Here is a 23,744-nt window from a genome sequence, read left to right on the forward strand (position 1 = left end):
CTTGCACATTCTTGTTGGATTATTCACATTTTTACAAAAAACGATTCTACACATTAAGAGTGTATTTAAAAGTCATGGGGGGTACTTCTTCATAGGTAGTAGTTTTGTGGCTCCAGAGGAAGCTGCCTGTAATCCGATAAATTGTCTCCAGTGATGTCACTCAGTGGCTGTTGCCATTATGGGTAATTGAGGAACCAGGTTTTGAAAAGCAATCCATTGGTGTAGCATTGTAACACTGTTGGACTCATTATGAACAGTTGTTTCAAACAAATGATCAAAATCAATGCAGCAGAACCAGAGATATCGCCTTGGGGCCTACATTACCCACAATGTAACAGCCACTGAGTAACGTCATCGGAGGCAATTCATCAGATTACATGCAGCTTATACTACTTTTTTCAAATACGCAATAGTACCCCCCAAAAATGTGTAATGTGTAAAATTGGTGGAGTTACCCTTTAAGTCTCCTTGTTGGCACAGGAAGTTCACCTATAATCCTGCTGGCAGGTCCATTTAAATTATGTATCACTCTGTATATCAAGTATACCCAGAAATGAAATTATGTTGTAATTGCAGTTCCTCCTGCTGAACTAATGCCATTTCAGTACACCGCCCATAGGCTTCCAGTGCCATTGTATTTATTAGCTTACTTATCTCACTCAATTTTTGCTCTCATACGTCCGTTCGAATGGTACCAAGCTGTGCAATAAAACCGGGCTGTCATGCAAATTTGAAAAGCAATGCTTCAAACTTCACACTGACACAAAGACGTTTCAAAGCAGTTCAAAGAAAGTTTCATTTCAGAAACCACTGATCGCTGATGAAAATCACAGTCAGCAAGAATTAGAAGCACATCAAATGAATCATAAAACAGAGCCTTGTTTACAGGCCGGACATTTAATCACAAAGTTAACGATACAGGAATAAAGCTGTTTTAATGAACAATGTATACTCAGTAATAATATTTGCCTTTACATGTCTACATTCAGCTCGTCATGTGATAGTTATGTGGCATAACTCTCAGCAAAGTATTATGTAAGTGTACATTTATATAAGTTATTGGTGAGACGTATCAAAAAATGTGATGATTCTCAGGCACGTTCTGGAGTTATAAGGAGCATCGTGGATTTTTTGCTCAAATTATGCTATTTGGCTCACACTGTGTCTTGGCCTCATGTCTCTTCCTCCGCTCCACCCCTTCAACTTGCTTTAGAGTTTTAACACCTCTGATCTAAATCAACAGAAGTTGTAAGAAAGGGCTTGACTGTTTCTCTAGTCTGATTCACAGGAAGTCGGTTGTGGGTGTACAGTAAAGTGACTTTTTTCAGTTGGAATTCATCTCCCCTTCCGCTACCTCTTCCACTATCTGCGTGTTAAGGTTTTGCATGGGCACTGTTGCTGCATCCCGGGCTCAGTGCCCGCCCAAGACGATTGTGACTGGTGACAAAGACGGGCCTGGCTATGCAAGATCACTATTTCTCTAATATTATACAAACCCAATCGCCAGAATAAATGTTGGCAACGTACAATCCTGCAAACCACAAACATGTAGCAACTTTAGTGTCTTTGGGTTCAGTTTGCTATTTCACATTGTGACAACACTGTGCTGATTGGCTGGTTAGGTTTCAGCTGAAAAACCACTTGGTTAGGGTTAGGAGAAGATTCAAATACCCGTTTTTGTTGCCACAAACATGGTTGCAAATATCCATTGATGAAATGCTTCCTGTACAAATGTTGTGATTTGGAGGCCTTCTAGCCTGTAACTCCACCACCATCCCCTCCACCTCCGATATGAAAGTCAGGTCGTACACAGGTAATGTGAGCGTGATACGACAGGTATTGTAGAAGTGTTAATACCGTACGTAGCCTATGACACATACGAATTTGAACATTACTGTGGTTTGCAGGATTGTTAACCACCAACACATCTTATTAGATACAATTGTACCCGTAAACAGATACTTTTATATAAGCTGAGGGACGTATTGCAGCATACAATGGTGTGGACAGTACAGAAGAAGAAGAAGAAGAAGAAGAAATAAAATCTTTATACTATTGTATTATTTATACAGTCATGCTCTGTACAACATAATGAAACTTCTCTGCATTTAACCCATCCCCAAAAAGCAGTGTGCATCTATTGAAAGGCACCCAGGGACCAACTCCAGCTCCAGGCCAGTGCCTCAGTCAAGGGCGCTGGCAGGAGAAATTACCGATTATATATGTTTGATTGAGGGGGAAACCATATCACTCTTAGGAAACCCACACAAGCTGCGGAGAACATGCAAACAGAGGGAATCAAATCCTTCTTGCTGTGAGGCGACCGTGCTAACCACTGAGCCAACACCCTGCCAGTACAGTAGATATTTTAGGTACTCTGGAGACCTTGCCATTTTTAAATTTGATTTTGACGCTTGATATGGTGTGTAAGATGTCGAGCATCAAGTACGACTCGCTGCATTAATCATCTCCCTTGTATTTGACTGGTCCAGCTGTGCAACTGGCTGCCAGCCTGGGAGGCAGATTGGTGTCAGTTCCGGTCAATATACCGATAAGTCATTGGTGTTCAATGTGAACTTTGCCTATATGATAGAAGGAACTGTTCTTGGCTACATTTTTTATTTCTTTCAAGTATCTGAAGGTTCGTACACACACACATTTAGCATCACATTCATCACACTCCCTCACGCAATAAGGCAAAGATAGCACATTAAGTATTGTAGCATATTGAAGCTATTTCTGCAAAGAGAAATCATTTCTAAATATAAGTTATAGATCCTAAATCCCGGTTTGCACGTGAACCAAGTCACAATCAAGAATGACACACACACAAAAAGACGATGTTTTTCTGTGCTGTCATCACAGTCGGTGCACTGTAACAAAATGTAGGGACAGAAGTGTTAACGATTGCTTTCCAGAGTGGGAAGATTGTGGCTGTGTGCAAGGAGTGGGAGGTGTGTTTCATTTGTATTTAGGGACAGCTGAGTTGTGAGAAGGCAGCAGGCTGAAATTAATTGACAGCAGAGTCTGTGTTGGCTAAAAATACTATTTATGTCATATTTAAAGGGATGTTTTTGAGAACAACGGGCAGCACGATTTGAACTGATGCCCAAAGCTTACTGAGCAGTATTTGTGGATGCACTGATACCATTTGACTTGACTTATGCTAAAAATATTGTCACGTGGGCTTTTAAAATAACATTTTCTAAGTAACGTATAAAATTGTGTTTACTCATGTGTCACAAACAGGGAAAATGAGCACATTATTTTTTGGATACATCATTTAGAGTGAGTGCATTATCCTCTACAGGTTGTAATTTTAAGAATAGTAATGAATTATTACTTTTAAGAATCTACGTGAATACATGGAAAACTACAAAAGTAAGAAGATAAGAGAAGAGAGATAACATTCAGAGACAAATACGACTGAGGTTGTGTCTTCTACATAAGTGTCCAACTACAATTCCCCCAAATGGCACACAGTGAAGTTAGCCTCTTGCTGGGGAACAGAGTGGAGCATTTAGCAGCTGAAGAGCCAGATATTTGTCATAGGAGATGGTGGAGACCAAAACAGAGCCAAGAAGAGACTACATATTGGACTTACATTTGTCAGATGTCCATAAACATGACTCAGGAAAAATGCTAATGTTGCTCCGTGTCTACTGGATGTGTAAATACTTAATTACCTGCTAACATGTTAACAATTAAAGAAAAGGTGCTTCTTTTATTCTTTATTGTTTTTTTTTATGGGAAGACAATATACTCGGGATGGATATAAGAAACCAGACTGTGTCACAAACTGAATCTCTAACTCGTTTGATGTTTGTTTGCTGTTTATTGTTGAACCCCTTAAGGGTGATATTTTTTGTTGAAGTCTGGAGTCTTTTATTTTGGTGAATATCATTTGAACTTGATGCTAACCTGCAAAAAGTCACTAGGATAAACTCAAGATACTGTTGTTGAATACTATCTTTTCGAAGAAGAATTTGAAAATATAAATGACAGTTATCATGGCATAAAACCAGCAATGTGTTGATTTTTACAAATCCAGATGCAGTGGTCTAACAATGGCATAGCTGTCAGTGCAAAAAACCCCAAAACGTTTAAATCAAAATTGAACTGAATCGAGACATGAGAATCATGACACCCCTACTTAGTATGCAGCTGTTAGCTAACATATTCACCATGATACAACATTAGAAGTTGAGTGGCCAAAAAATGTAATCAATAGACCAATAGGATTGATCAATTTTGCTGCAGGTACAAAACTTCAGCCAAATTACTCAAAAGTTCTCAGTACATGAGTTAGGTTAAGTCACAGAGTAACATCCGTCACAACTGTAAATATGAGAAGTACATTCTGGCAGATAACCAAAAAAATGTTAGTCCTACTATTCCCTGTCTTCAGTGTAAAAGCAGAGCTTATTAAATGTGCTGGTATTTACTATTAAAGAGGCTGCTCTTACTTACGAGTTAAAAGCTGAAATTGGGTAGAAAGTGCAGAGAAACGTTTCCAGAAGAAGCGTTTCATCTCTCTTCCTGAGGTGAAAAATGTTCTCACTCTCCGAGCCCGCGATGGTGGGCCTTTCCCCAGAGTTCATTAATTAGTTAATTAGTTAATTAGTCTGAACAGATGGCTATGCAACACAAATCAGAAGGCTCTCTGGGCCTGGAGCAGGAGGAAGGTAGGAGAAGGTGAGCCGAGCAGCAATCTGGAATCTCAACTGTCACCAGACCTCTGAACCAGGCCGTGTGCAGCAGACATTTTCTTCTCATTCACCCATTTTACTCCACAACGACAGGGCGTATTATAAATTAATGAGAAAAATCCAGAAAGTATATCATTTGCTGGTGAATTACATATGTATGTGTCATAGTGAGTGAAAGCAGAAGGCGTAAAACCATATGGGCTTAAAGCAAGGGTGCTGTGGTCACACTGCAGGAGCGTTTATTCGAACGAATACTTTGCATCGCTGCAGATTTAAAAAAGCATTTCTGACGGTTTATTTTTAGACTGTTCCCATCTCCCCCCTTCTGTTTCCTTTCCCCTCACTGTCTCTCTATGATTCTCCCTCGCTCATCTGTCTCTATTCCCTGCTCTCTCTTCTTCCCTTATTCCTGACTCCCTATCACCCTCTTAAAGGCGCAGGCGTCGTACGAAATGAGGTTGGCATGTGTAAGCTCCTGTGTGTGTAAGTACAGGATAATACTGAAGATTAGAAGGTAAAACTAATAAAATATAGGCTTGTGTTTCTCACTTTGCCTCAAATTCAGCGTCGAAGAGGAGCGCTATTAAAAATTCAGATGGATGGTGCATTATTCATATATATATTTTACGCACGGCACGCAACCAAGTGGCGCAGACACACACTTACACACAGCCACATGCAGAGGAGATGTTGGCGGGCACAAACATGCATGCTTATGCTACACAAACATACAAACGCACACAAGGATTATTGCCTTAGTACAGTAACCCATTTAAAGCATAACTGAGAGAGAGAGAGAAGAAGAGAGAGAGAGAGAGCACACATTCGCCCACATACCAAAATTTTCAACAATGTTCAAGGAATCGAGGACACTGCGTCATCCCTCATAATCACTCAGCAGGATCGCTCTCCACCTCTATGGGTTTGCATTTTGTATGCATTATTGTGCGTGTGTGTGTGTGTGGAGGTTTCAGTGTAATAAACATATCGTGCAACGCACGAGTGCACTTCAAACATCTCCGGCACGAATCAGAGCAGCAAGGTCGGGGTAAATCGGCCAGGTTACGGTTTGGAAACAAGGTCGGGATGAAGCAAACAAAGATAGCGCTGAAGAGCCGTGTCGATCAGCGTGTAATTCAACACTCAACATTCAACACAACTGATTTTTTTTAAATTGATAGCTGAATATCATCTACAGCTTCTTAATGGTTACGATTTGTCTGACAGCTGTAAAAGAAAAAGAAAAAAAAGACCACATAACAAGCTGGAATGGAGCAGCATAAAGCTGCAGGTCCAGCTCCTCATTTCACTAACTCTCAGTTTGTCCTTGTCCCTGTGCCTCTCCATTGGCACTGTCAATAACGCTCTGGATCATGTTACCCTCTGTTAATACTCACAGCTCTCTCTTGGACGCCGTCCTAAACTACTCCCATTTCTCTGTTTATCATTATTCTGATATGTTGAAACAGGCGTGATGCAATAAACAAGATCTGATTACCCAACCTGGCAACCGCAATGACAGTCACAGATAGTCTGTGTGCAAACACCTCCAAAAAGATGACGGCGAATGTAAATACTTGACTCTGCTGATATCCAGCAGCACAAGGGCTCGGTATATAAACACACACACACACACACGCACACACACAGAGCAGCCTACACTCACAGGCCAAGCAAGCACTGCAAATCTCCAACAGAATGGACAAATAGAATGCCGCTTAATCCAAAAATACACCGAAAGCAACACACACACCCATTTCCTATTTTGTTTTCAATAACTGAATGTCCACCAAAGGCACTTAGTGCTCTGTGGTGTCTCTGAGGTATAATGAGTCAGGTCCTGGCTGACTTTTTTCTGCAGAAGTGCATATTAATACAACAATTAATTAATCCAAAATAAATAATTTTAGGCTAAGTGAAAACAGTAAACACACCTGCTGCACAGTTATATAACTCAGTGAACAGACACAGGGATAGCTGGTGAAGTCTGAGCAACTTTGGTAGCGAAATAATCAAAGATATTTAATATTGCTGCACAACAATATCAAAAACTGACAAGACTTTTGTGTTGATTGCAAGAATGTTCAAACAGAAGTCTGTGATTTTACTCCAGATAATGGTACGCTTTATGCGGTCCCCTATTGCTATAACTTCTGGGAGACGATACGTCAGAGAGCGAGGAAGGAAGTCGGCAAACGCGACAAAATACATCGTGTATAAAACTTTAATACATTACCTCGTCTGTAAACACTTCTGTCTGAGCCACGTTAGATAGATTTTCATCAGCAATGGCCGTTGTTAAACAAGGAAGACAACAACACCCATAATCCCACACTACTTAACAAAGTCATCAAACTTTTATCATTTCGATTGATTTGAGACCCCTAGTGGCACAAATTACATGCTATGCATTTAACTAGACCTGATTGTTCGCACATAGGCTCTTATTGTTCATAGACATGTTTTCAAGTCCTGGACGATTAATATAGTATAATGTAGTACCTTCAGGTGTTCATTAGACTTCAGGTAATACTGATACTCTACACATGCTTGGTTCAGGTTGGCTTTTGATGTGCAAATCTTCAGTACAAGTTCTGGTTTGGGTAGTTTCAAATGTAAAGTAATGAGAAATGTCTCTCTTTACTGTCTGACTGTACCAGTCATCTGCATCCATGCCTGTCAGTGTACAGTAAGTGTTGCAACAATAGGTCCTGTGAGAATGAGGAAGGAGACGGAGTGTAGCCTCTGTGTTGCATTAGCCTTGAGAAGCTAATAGTCAGCAGTCGTTGATATAAAGCAAAAACATGGTTTTGTGTATTGGGTCAGGTTCAGGTCAGAAATGTAACGCACCACTTCCAAAGAGTACAATAAGTAGTGACTTAACACTAAATCGACTTTTTTGAGTTGAACAAATTCTGTATTCAGTCACTTTATTACACTAATTATTGATTCTGGTCCCATTCTATTAGTTTTTTCTTACAATAGTGGTTATTTTCCTTTTTGCCGATGAAACCACTGTTCTGTGAATTCTGAACTACTATCAGATGAAATATGTAGGCATCAAATCAATAATGCAGAAAGTCGTGGGAAAATTGAGAGACACTGGAGCACTGATCTAACAGAGTTTATCTATCTTACAAAGCTTTTAACAACCGTTTCCCCAAACCTCAGATGTTATTTATCATACGATCCTAGAGCTTAAAGGAAAAGTTCGCCCAAACCTTAAAATTCATTATCTACTCACCCCCACGCTGGATGTAAAGTTGGTGAAGTTTCGTAGTCCACAAAAGCATTCTCCGAAATAACTGAAGTAGATGAGGACTTGTTGAAATCAGTCAAGTTGTTCAGTGTTTTGCTGTGAAACTCCAGAAATGTTTTTGAGACTACAAAACTTGACCCGACCTTCCATCGGCATGGCCGTGAGTAGATAATGATTGACTTTTCATTTTTTGGCTGAACTTTTCCTCTAAGCAGCTCCAGAACCTGCAGGAAGAACTGAAAAGTCAAGTTGTTATTTTTTTATTGTTGTGACCACTGATGCCCTTTTAAGTAACATTTAATGTAAAATGACTGATAATGTTTTATTATTTATTATTATGTTAAATTACTGTTGCTTATGTACAGCAGCTCTTTTACAGAACCGATGACAGACTGACATTCAAAACAGATGATGTAGACATTCATGAAAGTGACAGAAACCATCAGGTAAATCAATCAAGTGTACTTAAACTTACTGTTGACTTTACCTTTTATGATTTATGCATTTTTTAATATACAACATGACTCATGTAATCATTTCTAAAGCACCACAGGCTTTAAAAAGCATTTAGAATTATCTTCGGCACCACGGTCAGCAGGAGTTAAGAGCTCTTCAGGGTGCAGCTTAAACTTTCTCTCAATTGTTGCTTTGGAAAACTATTAAAACATTTAAGAGCAGTTGTAGAAGACCCTTGTAGAAACACCCCTTGTTTTAGTTTTTTTGCTTTAATGGGACGTTGTCTTATGCAGCAGCTCCCTTGAGATACTCACCATTTACACCTGTCTGTTTCTTGTGAATGCTGCCTTCACTTCCCTGACATGTTCTCTCTGAAGTAGCATGTCGACACTGCTGTAATAATTTGAGATGAGTGGCTGCTTTATGTCAACAACAACATCTTCACAGTAAATGCCATTACAGGTGTAAACTGACAATCATATGCCTTGTGATATCAGCTTAAGAGAAAGCCAATATAAGAATAACCTGTACCACGGGAGCCTGCAGAAGGAGAGCTTTAATTTTCATTCTTGGGCCTTCTGTGTTCAACAGTGATTTATGATTTGAAGGTGACATAAATCCCAATGCCTTATAAATGCAATTTTTTTTTTACAGAGCGCTATTTTTCATACAGCCAGCTTTATATGTGCATTGTATCACCTTTTTTAATACCCATTTTTTGAAAGACATAAGCTCTCTGACAGACGGAGACTGATCCCCGCTGCCTGATAACAGGACGCAAAACTTACCGAGCACACCGAGCCGATAGTTCATGGTGACCACGATGACATTTCCGTATGCAGCAAGGACGCTGCCATCAAACATGTTCCCTGAGCCCTCCATGTAGGAGCCTCCGTGGATGAACAGCATCACTGGCTTCTTACGACGATCCCGAATATCTGCACAACACAGACAAACAATGGTAATCGTTAGTTCGATTTTCATTCATTCATAGGGTTTTCTTTTCCACATACCAAGGTCAAATCCCAATACACCCTTGATGTCTCTTTAGCTAACTAGCTAACTAGCCAACTTTACATAGTTTTGCTGCTTTGTGCATGATGGATCTGCATTTTGATGTATGTCAATGTTGCATTCCCTCTATTTGACGGCACACGACACCTGAAATCTAACCATAGCTCCTCTAATATCGGTGTTGCCATAAATGCCATCGACGACTACTGATATATCAGTATCAGGGTCTTGAAGGGTTGTCCCATTTCATAGGGGGAGATTTCAACCACTACCCCTTGTAACTCTGTTCTTTGGGGCAAGGGGGCACTCGAAAATGAGGGGTACGGGTATACATTGGAAATGGGTGTCCCTATTGAGCTTAAGTGTCCACAGGCAACAGGTAGTCAACCTGGTTTAAACCAGCAGCTCTAGATGTGTATAAGTGCAGCAGTCTTTTAAGCAAAAAGATCCAAATGCAGCTTTTTCAAACCTCCTGCAGTCAGTGATTCATTACAAAAAGAAGATACAGATCCTAAGCATGAAGAATTTTCAGTACACTGCCTTTAAGTTGGTAGCAAGTATTTCATGTCTGCCCCACTGGGCTTATCCTCTATATTTTATTCCGTGACGTCTGTTCCCCCTGTCCTGTGCAGTGATGGTACCTTCCCAAACTGTTATTCCCCTCCATGTGTGGAGCAAATGGTGCAGCCAGTTCTGATGCCCTCTCTGTTATTGGCGTCTTTGTGCCCATCAGTGTGTTGCTATGGTTCACTCTGTCGGCCTGTGTGCATCCCCCTCTCCTCCCCGGCCTTATGAAACCCCCCTCTCGCAGCGTCTGTGGTATGGTCTGAGTGTCTGAGCGTGGATAAGGCTGAGAGAGCTGCCAGTGCAGCCCATTTAGGCTGAGCGTCTGCACTGTGCAGGGCCTGTGGATAATTTGTATGAAAGCCAGACCAAGTGGAAACATAAATAACAGCCACAGCATCTGTTTACCCTGATGAGCTTCAGCACTCAGAGATGGGCGAGACAGAGAGATAGGAGGAGAGAGAGAGAGGGAGATAAAGGGGGGTAAGACGGAGGGAGGAAGGAGATGAAAATAGGGCAGTGTGAGGAACTGACAGGGGTAGAGACACGGATGGGTGGTTCAAACCCCCCAAAAAACATGATAGCAAGGATGAAAAAATATGAAATGTTACAAAGCAAGTCATACATAGCGAGGTACGCTAATGAACACTCAAATTCACACCGTATTCATACAGAGACACACACACGAACACACACACAAACTCTTGCATAGGCAGCTGCGATGTCGAGTCGCTATGGAAACTGCTTCTCGCTAATAGAGCTGCACCGACTCACTGAATGCCTGTTGCCTTGGTAACAAATTCTACTCACGTATTTGCACACCCGCCTGCATCACCACCTGAATCTCAGGTTACACATGCACTTGGGTGCGTCACTCACAGCCGCTCACACACAAGTGAAAACGGAAAAATGGCACATATGGCTTCAAACATACGTATGACACAAGCAGACTGGCTAAAAATAAAGGAAAAAAATGTTCAGTCGTACACCCCAACGCGCTGCTCTTTTTCATCTCTCCTCTGGTGTATTCTGAACCTCGGCTGATTTCCCAGAGGATATGTAAACAAGTTCAATTATCCCGGCATTACCAGGACAGTATAGAGGAATGACATATCAGCAGGACGTCACCAGCCCCACTCACAGTAACACTAGTACCATAAATTAAATCTTGAGAGGAAAGGAACTTTGGCAATGACATAGCTTCCATTTTAAAGGCAATCAGTATTTCTTTTACTTTGAAATAAATGTGTTACTGCTGTGTTTACAGATAACTAAGATTACTGACGATTGAATATATTTAATGCCTTATAATGAGACGGCGTGGGTCTTCTTCCACAAAGTCTGTCATATTGCACTGCCATGTTTCTACAGTAGCCCAGAATGGACAAACCAAACACCTGCTCTAAAGAGGGCCTTTCATGTTTTTTTGCAGCCCCCGTAGGTTCTCTGCATGCTCGGATGGGGAGGGTGACGCGAGGGGTATTCAGTTGATTGCAACCTGCAACCTCACTACTAGATGCTACCAAATCCTCCATACTGGACATTTTTAAAACAACACTGCACCGATTTAACAGTGCACTTCTATAACTCTGTGGGACTGACGATAGATAGGATAAAAATCAATGCAGCAGAACCGGCGATATTGTCTTTTCTATTCAACAAATTCTTCCTCCCAGTCAAAACCTGGTGCCGACATTACCTCTGATGCAACTTGACTGCAGCCAATAGGGTTGGAGATTTAGGTGTGTTTTTTATGTTTTATAGCTCTGCTGAGGTTTTTATTTTGCACCAATGCATTTCATTTGTTTTTAATCTCTGTCAGTACACGATGTTTATAAAGTAATAATATAGTGTTGCAGGAGCTCAAGGTCAATATTGAATGACCGAACTCTTGCTGTAATCTTTGACCGCAAAACTAACTCTTTGTTTCACTTTCATTTCAGTAAATTGTCAAACTGACTGAAAGAGAGTGTAAAAATATATTTTTATATAACCACCAAAACCTTGGAAATATTAGAAGTTACAACTGAAATATTTGCTAAGCCCAATAAAGGCTAAGAGTAAGCCCAAAAAACCCAAATGGAAATAAAAATCCATTCATTTTGGAGTAAAAGATAAAAAGCTCATGCATACCTACAATGCCTTAATGAAAGGTGGACTGGAAAAGGTCCAAGTGGTGTAAAAGAAGAACACTTCTTGCAGTCTATCTCATCAATTGTACGTTCTTTATTCTGACAACATTTCAGGGCTTTAGACTTTCATCGGGTGAGCTTAAAAGCAACATTTATCTACTTTATATTATATAAAATCTGGACAAATGGTGTAGGTATCTGTCTGGAAAGGCGCGGATAATAAAAAACCTGACGACATCACGCCATTTGCATTAGGTAAACATTTTCTGCAACATAATATAATAAAACACAAATTTAAAAAAGATGGAAACAGAGTTGGATGTGAGTAGCAGTGATAGAAATGGTGTTAGGATTGAAAGGGGCTCATCGCAAACAGAGGGATGATTAGGGGTGCAGGGTCGCAGGGTGAAAGTGTTTCACTCAGCCCAAATCCAAGACCAACAAGGAGCTCACTGTCTCTCCTGCACCTCCAAAACACTGGCACATTATTCACTTCTCTCTTTTCAACCTAACCTGACACTATCCTCCCTAATACCCCCACCCCTCCTTAACATCTATTCTCAATTTAATGTCTCACCTCCCAATAGAAACCGCCTTTTTTCTACATTTTCATTATTCTGGTTCTCTCTCATTCAGTCTCGTATGGAAATCTGAATTGATTTGGGTGTAAAAAGTTTCAGTCTGACTCAGCGCTTGAATGTTGTTTGCACCCAAACCTACACCCGAACAATGCAGTTTCTCGCAAATTACTTTTGAAAAAACAAGATGCTAATAATAGTGTTCTCCAGCAATGTTTGGGAACCTGTTTCCAATCCATACCTGAGCAATTAAGTGAGGAATTCAGGCCTATACCCGGGCCCTCCCGATCCTGTCAAGATCCATCAGGTGTCGGCATAAATGTCAAGCTCTACCAGTCTCCTACTCATCCACCCTCTCAATCTCTCTTTCTCTACATCTCTCTCACTTTCAAAGCTCTATAAATGTCATTTCATCATGCACTTGTCTTCATTATGACTATTTTTTCCCTCCTCTCCCCCTCATTGCTCTCCCCTGTGCTCTCGCACCGCTCAGCTTTTCCTTTTCTTTCATCTCTATTCTATCATTCTGCTCCTCTCCCAGGCAATCCTGCATGAATCCTTCCTTCTGTTTTCACCGTTAAGAAACCACACAATTGGATTAGCTACATCTGTCTCTTTTTAAACCATAGCAATTAGAGATGCAAGGGAGAGAGAATTCAATACCTAAATAGCACAGAGCCCAAAATAAAAAAAAAAAGGCAAGAAAAAAAACCACACACATTGGCACAAATTAGAGCACATGCGCTCAGGCATAGACTCGCACATACACCGTGCTCGAGTAGACGCACATGCTCAGATGTGTGCATAATGCTATGTAATATACAGTACATCTGGGCACGTGTACAGGAACAGATGCACATGCTGTCTGCACAGATTTTGGCTGCATCAGTAAAGAGAGCATCTCTGTTCGACTGCAGTGAACTTGAAAATGTACAGCGATAGCAGAGATGTGCAGAAATCCCCCCGCCCCCCCAACCCCACTTTAAAAATGAAGAATTGCAGGAAGCCCAATAACATTATGAAGGACAATAATTTAGCAGACCGTTTCATGAGGACTTTAGTACAAGAACAAAAGTGCAGGTGAAAAAGGACTGAATATTGATTTTGCGGCGATGCATCACACAGGATAGTCAGAACATCAGCGTGTGGTTGATCAACCACATAGCAACAGAGGGAGGAAAGTAAATTAGCTCCTCAGGCAGGGACCCAAAGAGCAGCATTTGTAACAGGAGGGAGTGAGGAACAACTATTTTGTATGGAGCTCCTAATGCATTTTAGCTGAAAGCGTGCCTCTGAGAGGGAGTGACAGATTTGTGTGCTAATAAAGGCAGCTAACAATGGACAATGTAATGTGCTCAGAGAGTGATGAGGCTAAGACGATTATTAATACAGATACAAACACAACAGTCCCCACAGAGTTTGAAAATGGAGCACGAGGGGGGGAAAAAAAGCATGCAATTAAAATACCTTCATCCCTTGGTCTGTTCATTGTAGACTCATCTTGTTTTTTTGTGAGCGGACCTGAGGTTCAGAGAGAGAGGGGGGAGGAGAGACAAAAGACAAAATTCAAAAAGATTGCATTTGCAAATAAAAACAGAGAAAACCAATTGAAGATTAACATGGAGAAAGATGAGACAGTCTGCTCTGTTACGTTTCAGTGACTGCGTACAACTGAAGACAAACTGTTTACAAGGATTACACACTGTTTCCTGAAAAGATAACCCCAAACTCATCTGTTTTAACTGCTTAGGATCTAGTCACGGACTGCCTAGTAAATGACCCCAGGGGCCACTTCTCCTCGACCCTTCTCCCAATCAGTCCTGACACACGGCTGCTTTGTGAAGAAAAATCAATGAGCGGAATCAAGCCATCACTCTTTTCAGTCAGAAAAAAAGCAAAGGAATGCCAAGATGAGTCTGTATCCTGCTCCGGCTCAGGAGGACAATGTTGCAGTCCTCGGGCAAAAGTCCCTGCTTGATCCAGGGAGACTAGACTGTCAAAACATAACACTGAGGAGACACAAGCACACACGGGCAGGCACAGATACTCATCCTGGATACATGTGACCACGTACGCACATTGTGCACAGAGATATGCTGCCATTAAGTCTGAAATGTGAGTTTTTCTGTGGAAATTAGCAAAGAGGGAGCTGTTTGTGATATTTACACCGCCTGCGAAGGGATGTGACAGGATTCCCCTCACCAAGGTCAAAGAGGAGCCCCACATTAAGCTTTAATGGTAACGCCAGTTAAATGCTCCATAGGGCACAGCCAATAACAAGCATTTATCACGGACCAACCAACGCCTTGGCACGTCAACCTCTGTAGGTCTTAACTGATAAGGATCCCATTAATTTGTTTTTTCTTGGTTTCTGTCAGTGGAGCTTTCCATCAGCCCGCAATTACCTCTGCGTTTTGTGTCGTTCTTAGTCAGTGTCCACAAGTCTTCAAGGGAGCCATTAAAGCACACTCACGTTCACACGCACACACACACGTGCAGCCCCACACACTACGCATTGCATGCTAACAGTGCCCTTATCATCTGTTGCTGTCCTCCTCGTTCCCACCCAGCAGCACTCTCCCAGCTCTCCGGTGGGGGGGGGGGCATTTCAGTCTCTCGTTTTTATAGAAAACTCTGCGTTGTGTTGCCAAGGGGTTTATCACTCAGCCAGTGTGCTGCTGACATGTCTGTTTCTATCATTCTGCTGGAAACCTCCCAGAGAAGTTATGGTATAAATGTAGTATATACACAAAAGAGACACAGAGCATCACTGCACTCCACCTTCATAATGCTGCATTTTCACCCATCTCTCGAAATGAAAATGGTTTCCTGATATAAAATGTTTATCTTCCGTCCTAAATGGAAAAAAGGATCAATGCTGAATGGATTTGCTGCATCCTCCAAGTATCACCATGCAGGCGCCGGATCCAGAGAGCACTTCCTGCCATAGAGGGAGATGGTACAGTAGTTGGACCTGGGCTACAGAGCAAATTGTCAGACAGACCGGTAATGGATAAAAAGGCACATTAGTCCTCCATCTTGTCAGCACTTCCCCACTACTTAGCACCACTCTAAAACCACACCTCGCCAGTTAATGGAGAGTCTGATTTCATTCTTTTCCTAATGCCTAATAAAGAGCTAACCTATACCTGAGAATAAGCTCTGCTCAAACAGTCGCACTTTGTAACAGACCATCAGACTTCACCCTAAGGCCTCACCTCGCCTATACGAAAGTTGTATCTCTCTGTCTTGAACGACAAGACTGTTGTGTTTAGGATTATTTTCACTGTCATATAATCTGTTGATTTGTTCTTTCAATTACTTCATTGTTGAGTCTATTAAATGTCCAACAATAGTGTAAAGGCCCATCACAGTTACCCGGAACCCATGGTTTTTGTTTTGTCAGATCAACAATCCAACATACAGACTCTTCACATTTGGTATTACCATCTGTCCTGAGTGATCTGATCACAAATGGACAGCCTCAAGCCTGTCAATTCACGCCTCGCGTCTTGACATGTGTCTCGAGTGACCTCTCGTGATGGGCTATCACTTCCCTGCTATATATGCAAATATACACCTACATCACTGAAACAAAACGTTTTAAAGATAGAAATATCTTCATGTATAATGTATGCTGAATTAACAAAAAGGCCCAAATATTTAAGAATGCATTGTAGACGGCGTTTTCCAAAGTTTTTCAAGTTTCTCCGAGCACAACCTTTCTCAAAATTGAGTGTTTTTTAAGAGAGTCTATGGACTCTCTCCACAAACTTTAAATCAATCGCAATCGTCTTGCTTGATGGTATCCCTGCAAAATGTTGTCATTGTCATTCACATCGAGACGCGGATTTCAAAAACACGCAGATATAAATATATATGTTATGTGCATATAAATACTAAAGAAAGAAAGGATAATAAGTACAAATCCTATTTATCAAATAAAGACTTGAATTGAAAAGAATACTCATGGCCCTATCACAGTCTTGACTCCTGAGATTTAAAAGAAATACTACAATGGATCAGAAGAGACAAAATGTAGGACGTGGCCAGATGGAAACATGCTCCCATCACTCCCATCTGCCCCAGTAGAGAAGCCTGCCAGTAGGTTGACTGTCACATGATGTAATGGGCCACTGGTCACTGAAATGCATTGGCCTACACTGGAGCATTTAGCTCGGATTGTCCCAGTACTGTTTGACCCGATGCAGCTCCCTCTCTCAGTCAACAGCGTTTCTGTTCGGTTCAGTGAGCTAGTGGCCGGAGCGCAAGCTGTCTCCCGTCCCTCCCCATTTCCTCAGTGCAGTAAACGGGATGAAGCTGCAGTATGTCATGTCTATGGTGGCCTGTCTGCTTGACAAGGTGTCAGACACAGCTTCGGTTCAACCCCCTGCATCCGGGCAGCAGCTTCCAGCACATGCAGTCCTATCCTTCTGCTCTCCGACTCTTCCACAGTGCCCCAAGCCTCTAGCTCCATCCTTGCCTCCACTGTCCTGCCTCCTGAAATATGGTTTTTAATAAAGAGCACGGTAAATGGCTGCTCTAGCGGCAATAAAAATGAAGGATCTCAGGCCCTTGGCTGAGGAGTGTCTTGAGGAAATAGGAATGCAGTGAGACAGTGCTCTTGCCTAGAAGCCTAGCCACACAGTACAGTTAGGGTGGAACACTGTAGAAGGAGGTAGGAAGCAAGAGATATAGATAAATTAACAGTCTAAAAATCACTCGAGTCCACAAGAACACCCGTGTTATTTATATTATTCCAAAAAGTTATACGATTTCCATTTGAGTTGACGAAGTAGCAGGCTACATAGTGGCCTGGTTGGGAAGGGCACAAAGCTTATTTGCATTCAGAACAGTGACCCCTTCTACCGCCATCTGCATAAAGATGGAGGAGAGAGGAGAAGAGGCAGGGATGATTTCAGGGAGGAGAGAGCGGGACGGGTGAGCAGATGCAGAAAGAAAAAAAAAAAGAGCTGTGAATTTTCTTTGGTCCGAAGAATAATGCAGAGACGGTGAGAGTATTTCTGGTTCTGAGACAGATATATCAGGTAGGGAGATGACTTAAGGTAGAATGGGAGGATAGTACATAATGTTGTACTCTGCAGATTAAATGTGTCAAAATCGAGTTGTGCAGGCCAGATTTGGCACCAAAACATTTTGATCCAGGCTGCCTATGATTCTGTGCTGCTAATTCATTTTGGCCCACTACATTCGCCATGAGTGGGAATGCAGCTGCTAGCTGCCAAACACAGCACAAAACAGCACCGACATCCCCCCTTTAAACATGCTCGACCAACACTCACTGATACTATTTTAGCAAGCTAACCTGCTTCGTCAAGTCGAGTCAGTTTTATTTATATCACAAATCACAATTCCGCCTCAAAGGGCTTAACAATCTGTGCCTCACTACCTCGCTCAGTAGAAGTTTAGCATCCGCCCATCCAATAGTTTTCGAGAAATCTCACTCAAAATGTCAAAAAACTCCTCTCAAGTAAAGTCATGGGATCATCAAACTCAAAAGGGTACATCATCAGGGAACCATGAATGTCTGTACAGAATTTCATGGCAATCCATCCCACAGTTGAGACATTTCACTTCAAAAGAAAAAAAATCAACCAGCTGGTGATGCTACAGAAAAAGACAGGGGATCACCAAAGTCAGGGGGATTCAGCCCCTGGGAACCATGAATGTCTATACAGAATTTCATGGTAATACATCTGGCAGTTGTCGATATTTAAATCTTGACATTGGCATCGAGAAATGTCACCAGCATGGCTAAAAGACACTTCTTCTACCATCAATACAAGTGCTGTGCAGTCAGGGGATCGTCAAACTCAATAGGATACATCAACAGGGAACCATGAACGTCTGTACAGAATTTCAAGGCAATCCATCCTACGGTGGTTGAGAAGTGTCACTACAAACAAAACAACAACCTGCTGGTGAAGCTAGAGGAAAAGTCAGAGGATCACAAAGTCAGGGAGGTTCAGCCCTTGGGGACCATGAATGTCTGTACAGAATTTCAAGGCAATACATCTGGCAGTTGTTATATCAGAGATATTACAGTTGTGACATTGCCATTCCTAGAGGTATGTCACCACCAGATACTTCTTATGCCATCAGTACGAGCGCTGTGCTGTCTTTAAGATATTTGAGAAAATGACCAGTTGCATCTCCAGCAAAGAATCAGTCATGACTTTGCTTTTTTGTAAATCTCAATTCTTTAAATATGCTTGTAATTGAATAAAACACTGATAATCAAATTGACATTCTTGTTTATTTAACCATGAAAATATCATGTCATATTAAAATACTTGAGCTTTCAGGGGCTTTAAAGCTAGGAAATTCTGACACAATTGCCAGCCTAACACCGTGTAAACTATTCAGATTTTGACAGCAGTTACGTGCAAAACGTATTGTGTTTGATTTCAGGGGCACTTCACTCTCCTTCAGTCTCTCATTCTCTCTCACACGCGAGGCAAAACACATCCTTGGGGACAGCATCAGCCTTGTGTAAGCAGTGACCCCTGACAATAAGTGACAGATTCTGACAAGCAAATAGGGCTACATGTAAAATCAGTCTCACTCATTTGCACACCTTCTCCGCTGGGAATAACACAGGAGACTCTACATCATCCTCTCAGCGAGTATGTGACATATGTACGATAAGCATACATATTGAAACCACAGAGCACTCATTGAACCGAATGGTTTTACATTTTCCCATATATTGAGAGTAGATAAAATAATTTTACAGTGTTTTTTTTATTCCCTGCTTCTCATCTCTGGTGTTCTGGTCTAACTTTATACTACAGTAATACTTTATATTTTACACTAGCACTTCATCTGTTTCCATCTTTTTGTGGGACCATATGGAGCATCCATCAATAAAATAAATTACCCACAATACTGACACAATGTAGCAAAGTAGAATATGGTTTCAGCTTTAGTGTTAGAAATACAACAGTGACTTTGCATATGAGTAGCAGCAGTAATGCACAAACATGTTTTCTTGAGGACTCTCAGGTGAGCCCATTAATCATAGACTTTTTTAACATTTTATCATCAGCCTTGCATACTATCATCGGTAGCATATGCTTTCCCTCTCTTTGATGCTGTGTTCTTTTACCTACCCATCTGCTTTCTCAAACGCTCTCCACTGGATAGCCCAGGAAGAGGTGGAGGCTTTGCTGTACTGTGATTTTCAGTTTTTGACCCCAAGACAACTAAACAAGGTTGTCTTTGGTATTGTATTTGCTCATCTAATCAAGCTGCTACACCAATATGTTATTCATAGTCAAACCACAGTAACTACAGCACAGCATCCGTATAATACAAACCTGAAGAGTTGGTAACAAGGCCTCATTTTAGTGAAACCATGTACCTTGCATGTGTATCCCACCAAAATGGTCAATTACAGCACTTCGATGATAAGTTTGATACTACCAATGCAACCTTGGTAAGATAATTTGTCAGTAGCTAACACCCTGTTGTGATTCACAGCATAAGAGTGTTGATCAGTTCCATTTGATAATAATACAATGCATGGCAATTTGAATGTTAGTCCTTCAGCTAATTGAAATGATAAAAATGTCACTTGTTAACAATTAAAACCAGGCTTTTATCATATCCTCTCCAGTGGTCACATGACTCCGAGTCCAAACTAACACAACAGCTAAGGGTCTTGCACATTTACTGCCGGCTGACCTTATAAGACCACGCTAGGCATGCAAAATATATAATGGGCTAATAATTTATCACTCCAACAATGGGAAGTTTATTTTATTGGTTACCAGTGTCAAATGAAATTATGGCCGATAAATAGAGCTGATAATGCCAAATTGCTTTTGTTGATTTATCATGTGCATCAATACAGACGCACCTTTAAAGCTGGTCTGCGATCCACCAATAAACACAGTGAAGAGGAAGAAAATAAGAACGTGCGCAAAAACCTGTGTTCACCAACCATTTCTTATAGTTTCAGAGGAAGACAAAACAATTGTAATTTGTAATACATGGTCTTGGTTTTTGGTTGGTTATTGCCTGTTTTATTTTGTTTATATCCTCATGTGTCTTGTTGTCACTTTCTACTTCTTGCTCACCTGTGTTCCCAGTGTTCTGTTTTGTTCCTGTGTGTTTCCCCAGTCTGACTGTCCCCCACGCCTGTCTCACATCAGTCTCGTCAACAGTGCCCTATTCCCTGTGTCTTTCCACCTGCACCTCATACCCTTGTCAGTTTAGTTTATATTTCTGCCTGTGTTGTTCCCTCATTCTTTGTGCCCATTCCCTGGTCCTTGTGTGTTCCCTGTGTTCCTGATTTGTTCCTCGTGGTTTTCTGGTTTGTCCTTAGTTTTTGTATTACGTTGTTTTTTTCCTTTGCCTGACCTTTTGTTACTTGGATTTTGGATTGTGACTTTGGTTATAAGCATTAAAGCTTGCTGTTTGTACCTTTACCTGCCTGCTTTTGTGTGTGTCTTGTGTTTGGGTCCATTTTTGCATGAATGTGATATGTTCTGCGACGGTTCAGAGAGGAAGGAAAAAGTCTCAGAGTTTTAACACAACAAATTTAATTAGAGCTGTGGAACATTACATCATCATCATCTTTACTCATGACATCTTAGCCTTTCTTGCCATCAGGTGTGCAGGAATGTTTTTTAAAAATACAAAACTGTGACAGTATCGGTTATCTTGTCTCGGCCATGAGAAGCAGGTAATCATCGTTTATTGTATCAGCTGAAAAAAGCCCTATTGTGCATGTCTAAACTACACAAACTTCCTGTTGGCTTGATGAGTCTTATGACAATTAATAGATTTTAGCAGGAACTGATAAGTGAAAATAACTTTTCACCTTTTTTTGCTATTTAGCTTCATCCTCTTCATTGTCTGACATATCTGTAAATATTTTGAACAGACTTGGTGGAAGACTTTTGATGATTTTCGACTCACAGAATTTGAGGGGAAAATTCTGTAACGATAAAACAGTAATAGAAACTGGAATATTTATATCGAAAGTATCCTTAATTGTAATGGATGGCAGCAGTGTTACCATTGTTCCTTTAGTTTGTTTCTCCATCCATGTCCATGAAACAAGTTATGTTAGCATTGCTCACGGTAGCTTGTTGTTATAGAGGCTTTTTCTAGATAGCAATGAGGGCATTTAAAGGGGAATATCACTCAGAGACTTCCTCTGCATTGCTCATGCAAAAAGTTAATGTTAGTAAACTAACACAATTAGTATAATGAAGAAGTAATGCTGTGTCAGTCCAGTCGAGAGGTTGCATGTCACAATGTCATTACTTGGAATAGAAAGCAGCTAGTTAGAAGAACATGTTCTACGTATATGAAATTTGAATATGCGATAAAATGTTAAAACTAATCAAATATAAGGAATAAAAGTTAGAACAGGAAAGATTTTACGTGACGATAGTTGAGAATGATAATCTAGAAAACAATATGACTTAATAACCAATAATAATTGAGAATGATAATAATACAATCCCAGGACATTGCACAGGAGGTGCATCAGAGAACATATTCTTCTGTAATCTCAACCACGCCTTTTGGCTCAAGTTAAGAGCTCTCCTGTCTCGAAGCATAATCCTGACCAACTTCTCCATGAATAGTGGAATATTGACACAAATCTGAAAATGATTTGGCTGTTCTTACTGTTCTTACACTCAAACATTTGCGACATAAACTAATCTTTACTGTCAGTTTGATGCCAAGAGGCTGACCTGGGACTTGACTCTAACGTTGACCTTTTCCTCTTAAATGCACAGAGCAGTTTAAAGGACCCAGACTAGGTTAATCTCCTCCTTAATCTAGTATGAGAGTTTTGTCTCACTTACCATCTTCAGTGGGCACATAGATGTTGAGGTAAAGGCAGTCCTCACTCTGGTTCTGAACATAAGTCGCTGCAGCATCCAGGTTGTCTGTGAACCACACTGGTAGCATGATCTCAGGTAGAACCCCGTGCACATTCTGGGGACACACTGGGGCAAACTGGGTGGCATTGCGAATCTCTTGCCAGGAGCCTGGAGCTTCGGGAGGCTGAAAGCGGCGCTCGCCGATAGGTGCGGTGGCATATGGCACGCCTAAGTACTGTTCCACGGGGCCCAAGATCTCATTGTTGAGATCCCTCCTAATACCACGGACCTTTCCATAGCCTGTGGATACTATGGGGTGTTTCAGGTCAACCCGTTGACATGTGGACAGGGTCAGGTGTAGCACTAGTCCCAAGAGCCACAGCAGACAGTGATTAGCAACCTGCTGAGACGTATAACGGTGCTTTCCACCATAGCCTTGGTGGCTGGCAGCATTAAGAGGAAAAAACAACATGTCCAAAATAAAAGCTGTTTTAGTCATATGAGTAGGACTTCAGCTTGGTGTAGAGAAGGATCACAAACTCAGTGGGTTATGGGAGATAACAAAGGCAAAAAGAGGATCTGTGGACAGGGACAGATTAACAGTTTTCCTAGGGTGACATGGTGAGGGACAGGTAGCATTCTCAGGTAGACTCTGTGGTCTCATCCGTTGTCCGCCTCGGAACTCCTGATGGGTCCAGAGCTGCAGTCAGGAAGCCAATTACACCTGGAAGACAAGGACAGGTTTGAGTCAGTGTGTGTGAATCAGTGTGGTATTAAAGCCCTGTCAGCGTGTTTAAAAAGGCACAAGAGGACAACATGGAGGAGACAATTTAACCTAAAATGAAATTTCTGGAATAATGACACTTGACTGCAGATGACTCCTTTGTGGTACATTTATATTAAGCCATGGCTAAAGTTTGCTATTCCCCCGCTACTACAGACTCCAAGGGCTAGTATATCTGTAATGTCATTTGATTTAGTTGTCTTAAAGATAGGGAAGGGACGATAAAAGATTTTATTGCGGATTGCAATCAAAAACACTTGCTGATTGTAGTGAATTTTCATTACCGGGATGATCGTGAATTGAGATAATCGCATTGCCTAAGCCTGTCACCATGGCTGAAGGCGTGGCTTGCACGTTGTATTCCCCACAAAACAAGATAAGT

At 41.3% G+C, this 23,744-nt stretch overlaps 1 protein-coding gene across 2 annotated transcripts in view; it reads right to left on the reverse strand.

Annotated features, from left to right (window-relative positions):
* nlgn2b (neuroligin 2b) overlaps nucleotides 1-23,077 on the reverse strand; it is a 35,614-nt gene extending 12,537 nt beyond the window's left edge. The window contains exons 1-3 of one of the 2 annotated variants that reach the window (XM_073479483.1): nucleotides 22,561-23,077; nucleotides 14,180-14,233; nucleotides 9,213-9,362 (exon numbers count right to left, since the gene is read on the reverse strand). In XM_073479483.1, the coding sequence (XP_073335584.1) occupies nucleotides 9,213-9,362; nucleotides 14,180-14,233; nucleotides 22,561-23,077 (721 nt within the window). The remainder of the gene's footprint in view (nucleotides 1-9,212; nucleotides 9,363-14,179; nucleotides 14,234-22,560) is intronic. The other variant, XM_073479484.1, reaches the window with a different exon arrangement.
* Nucleotides 23,078-23,744: the final 667 nt, after the last annotated feature.

Source organism: Pagrus major, chromosome 13 (genome assembly GCF_040436345.1).
Source record: "Pagrus major chromosome 13, Pma_NU_1.0".
NCBI lineage: Eukaryota > Metazoa > Chordata > Actinopteri > Spariformes > Sparidae > Pagrus > Pagrus major.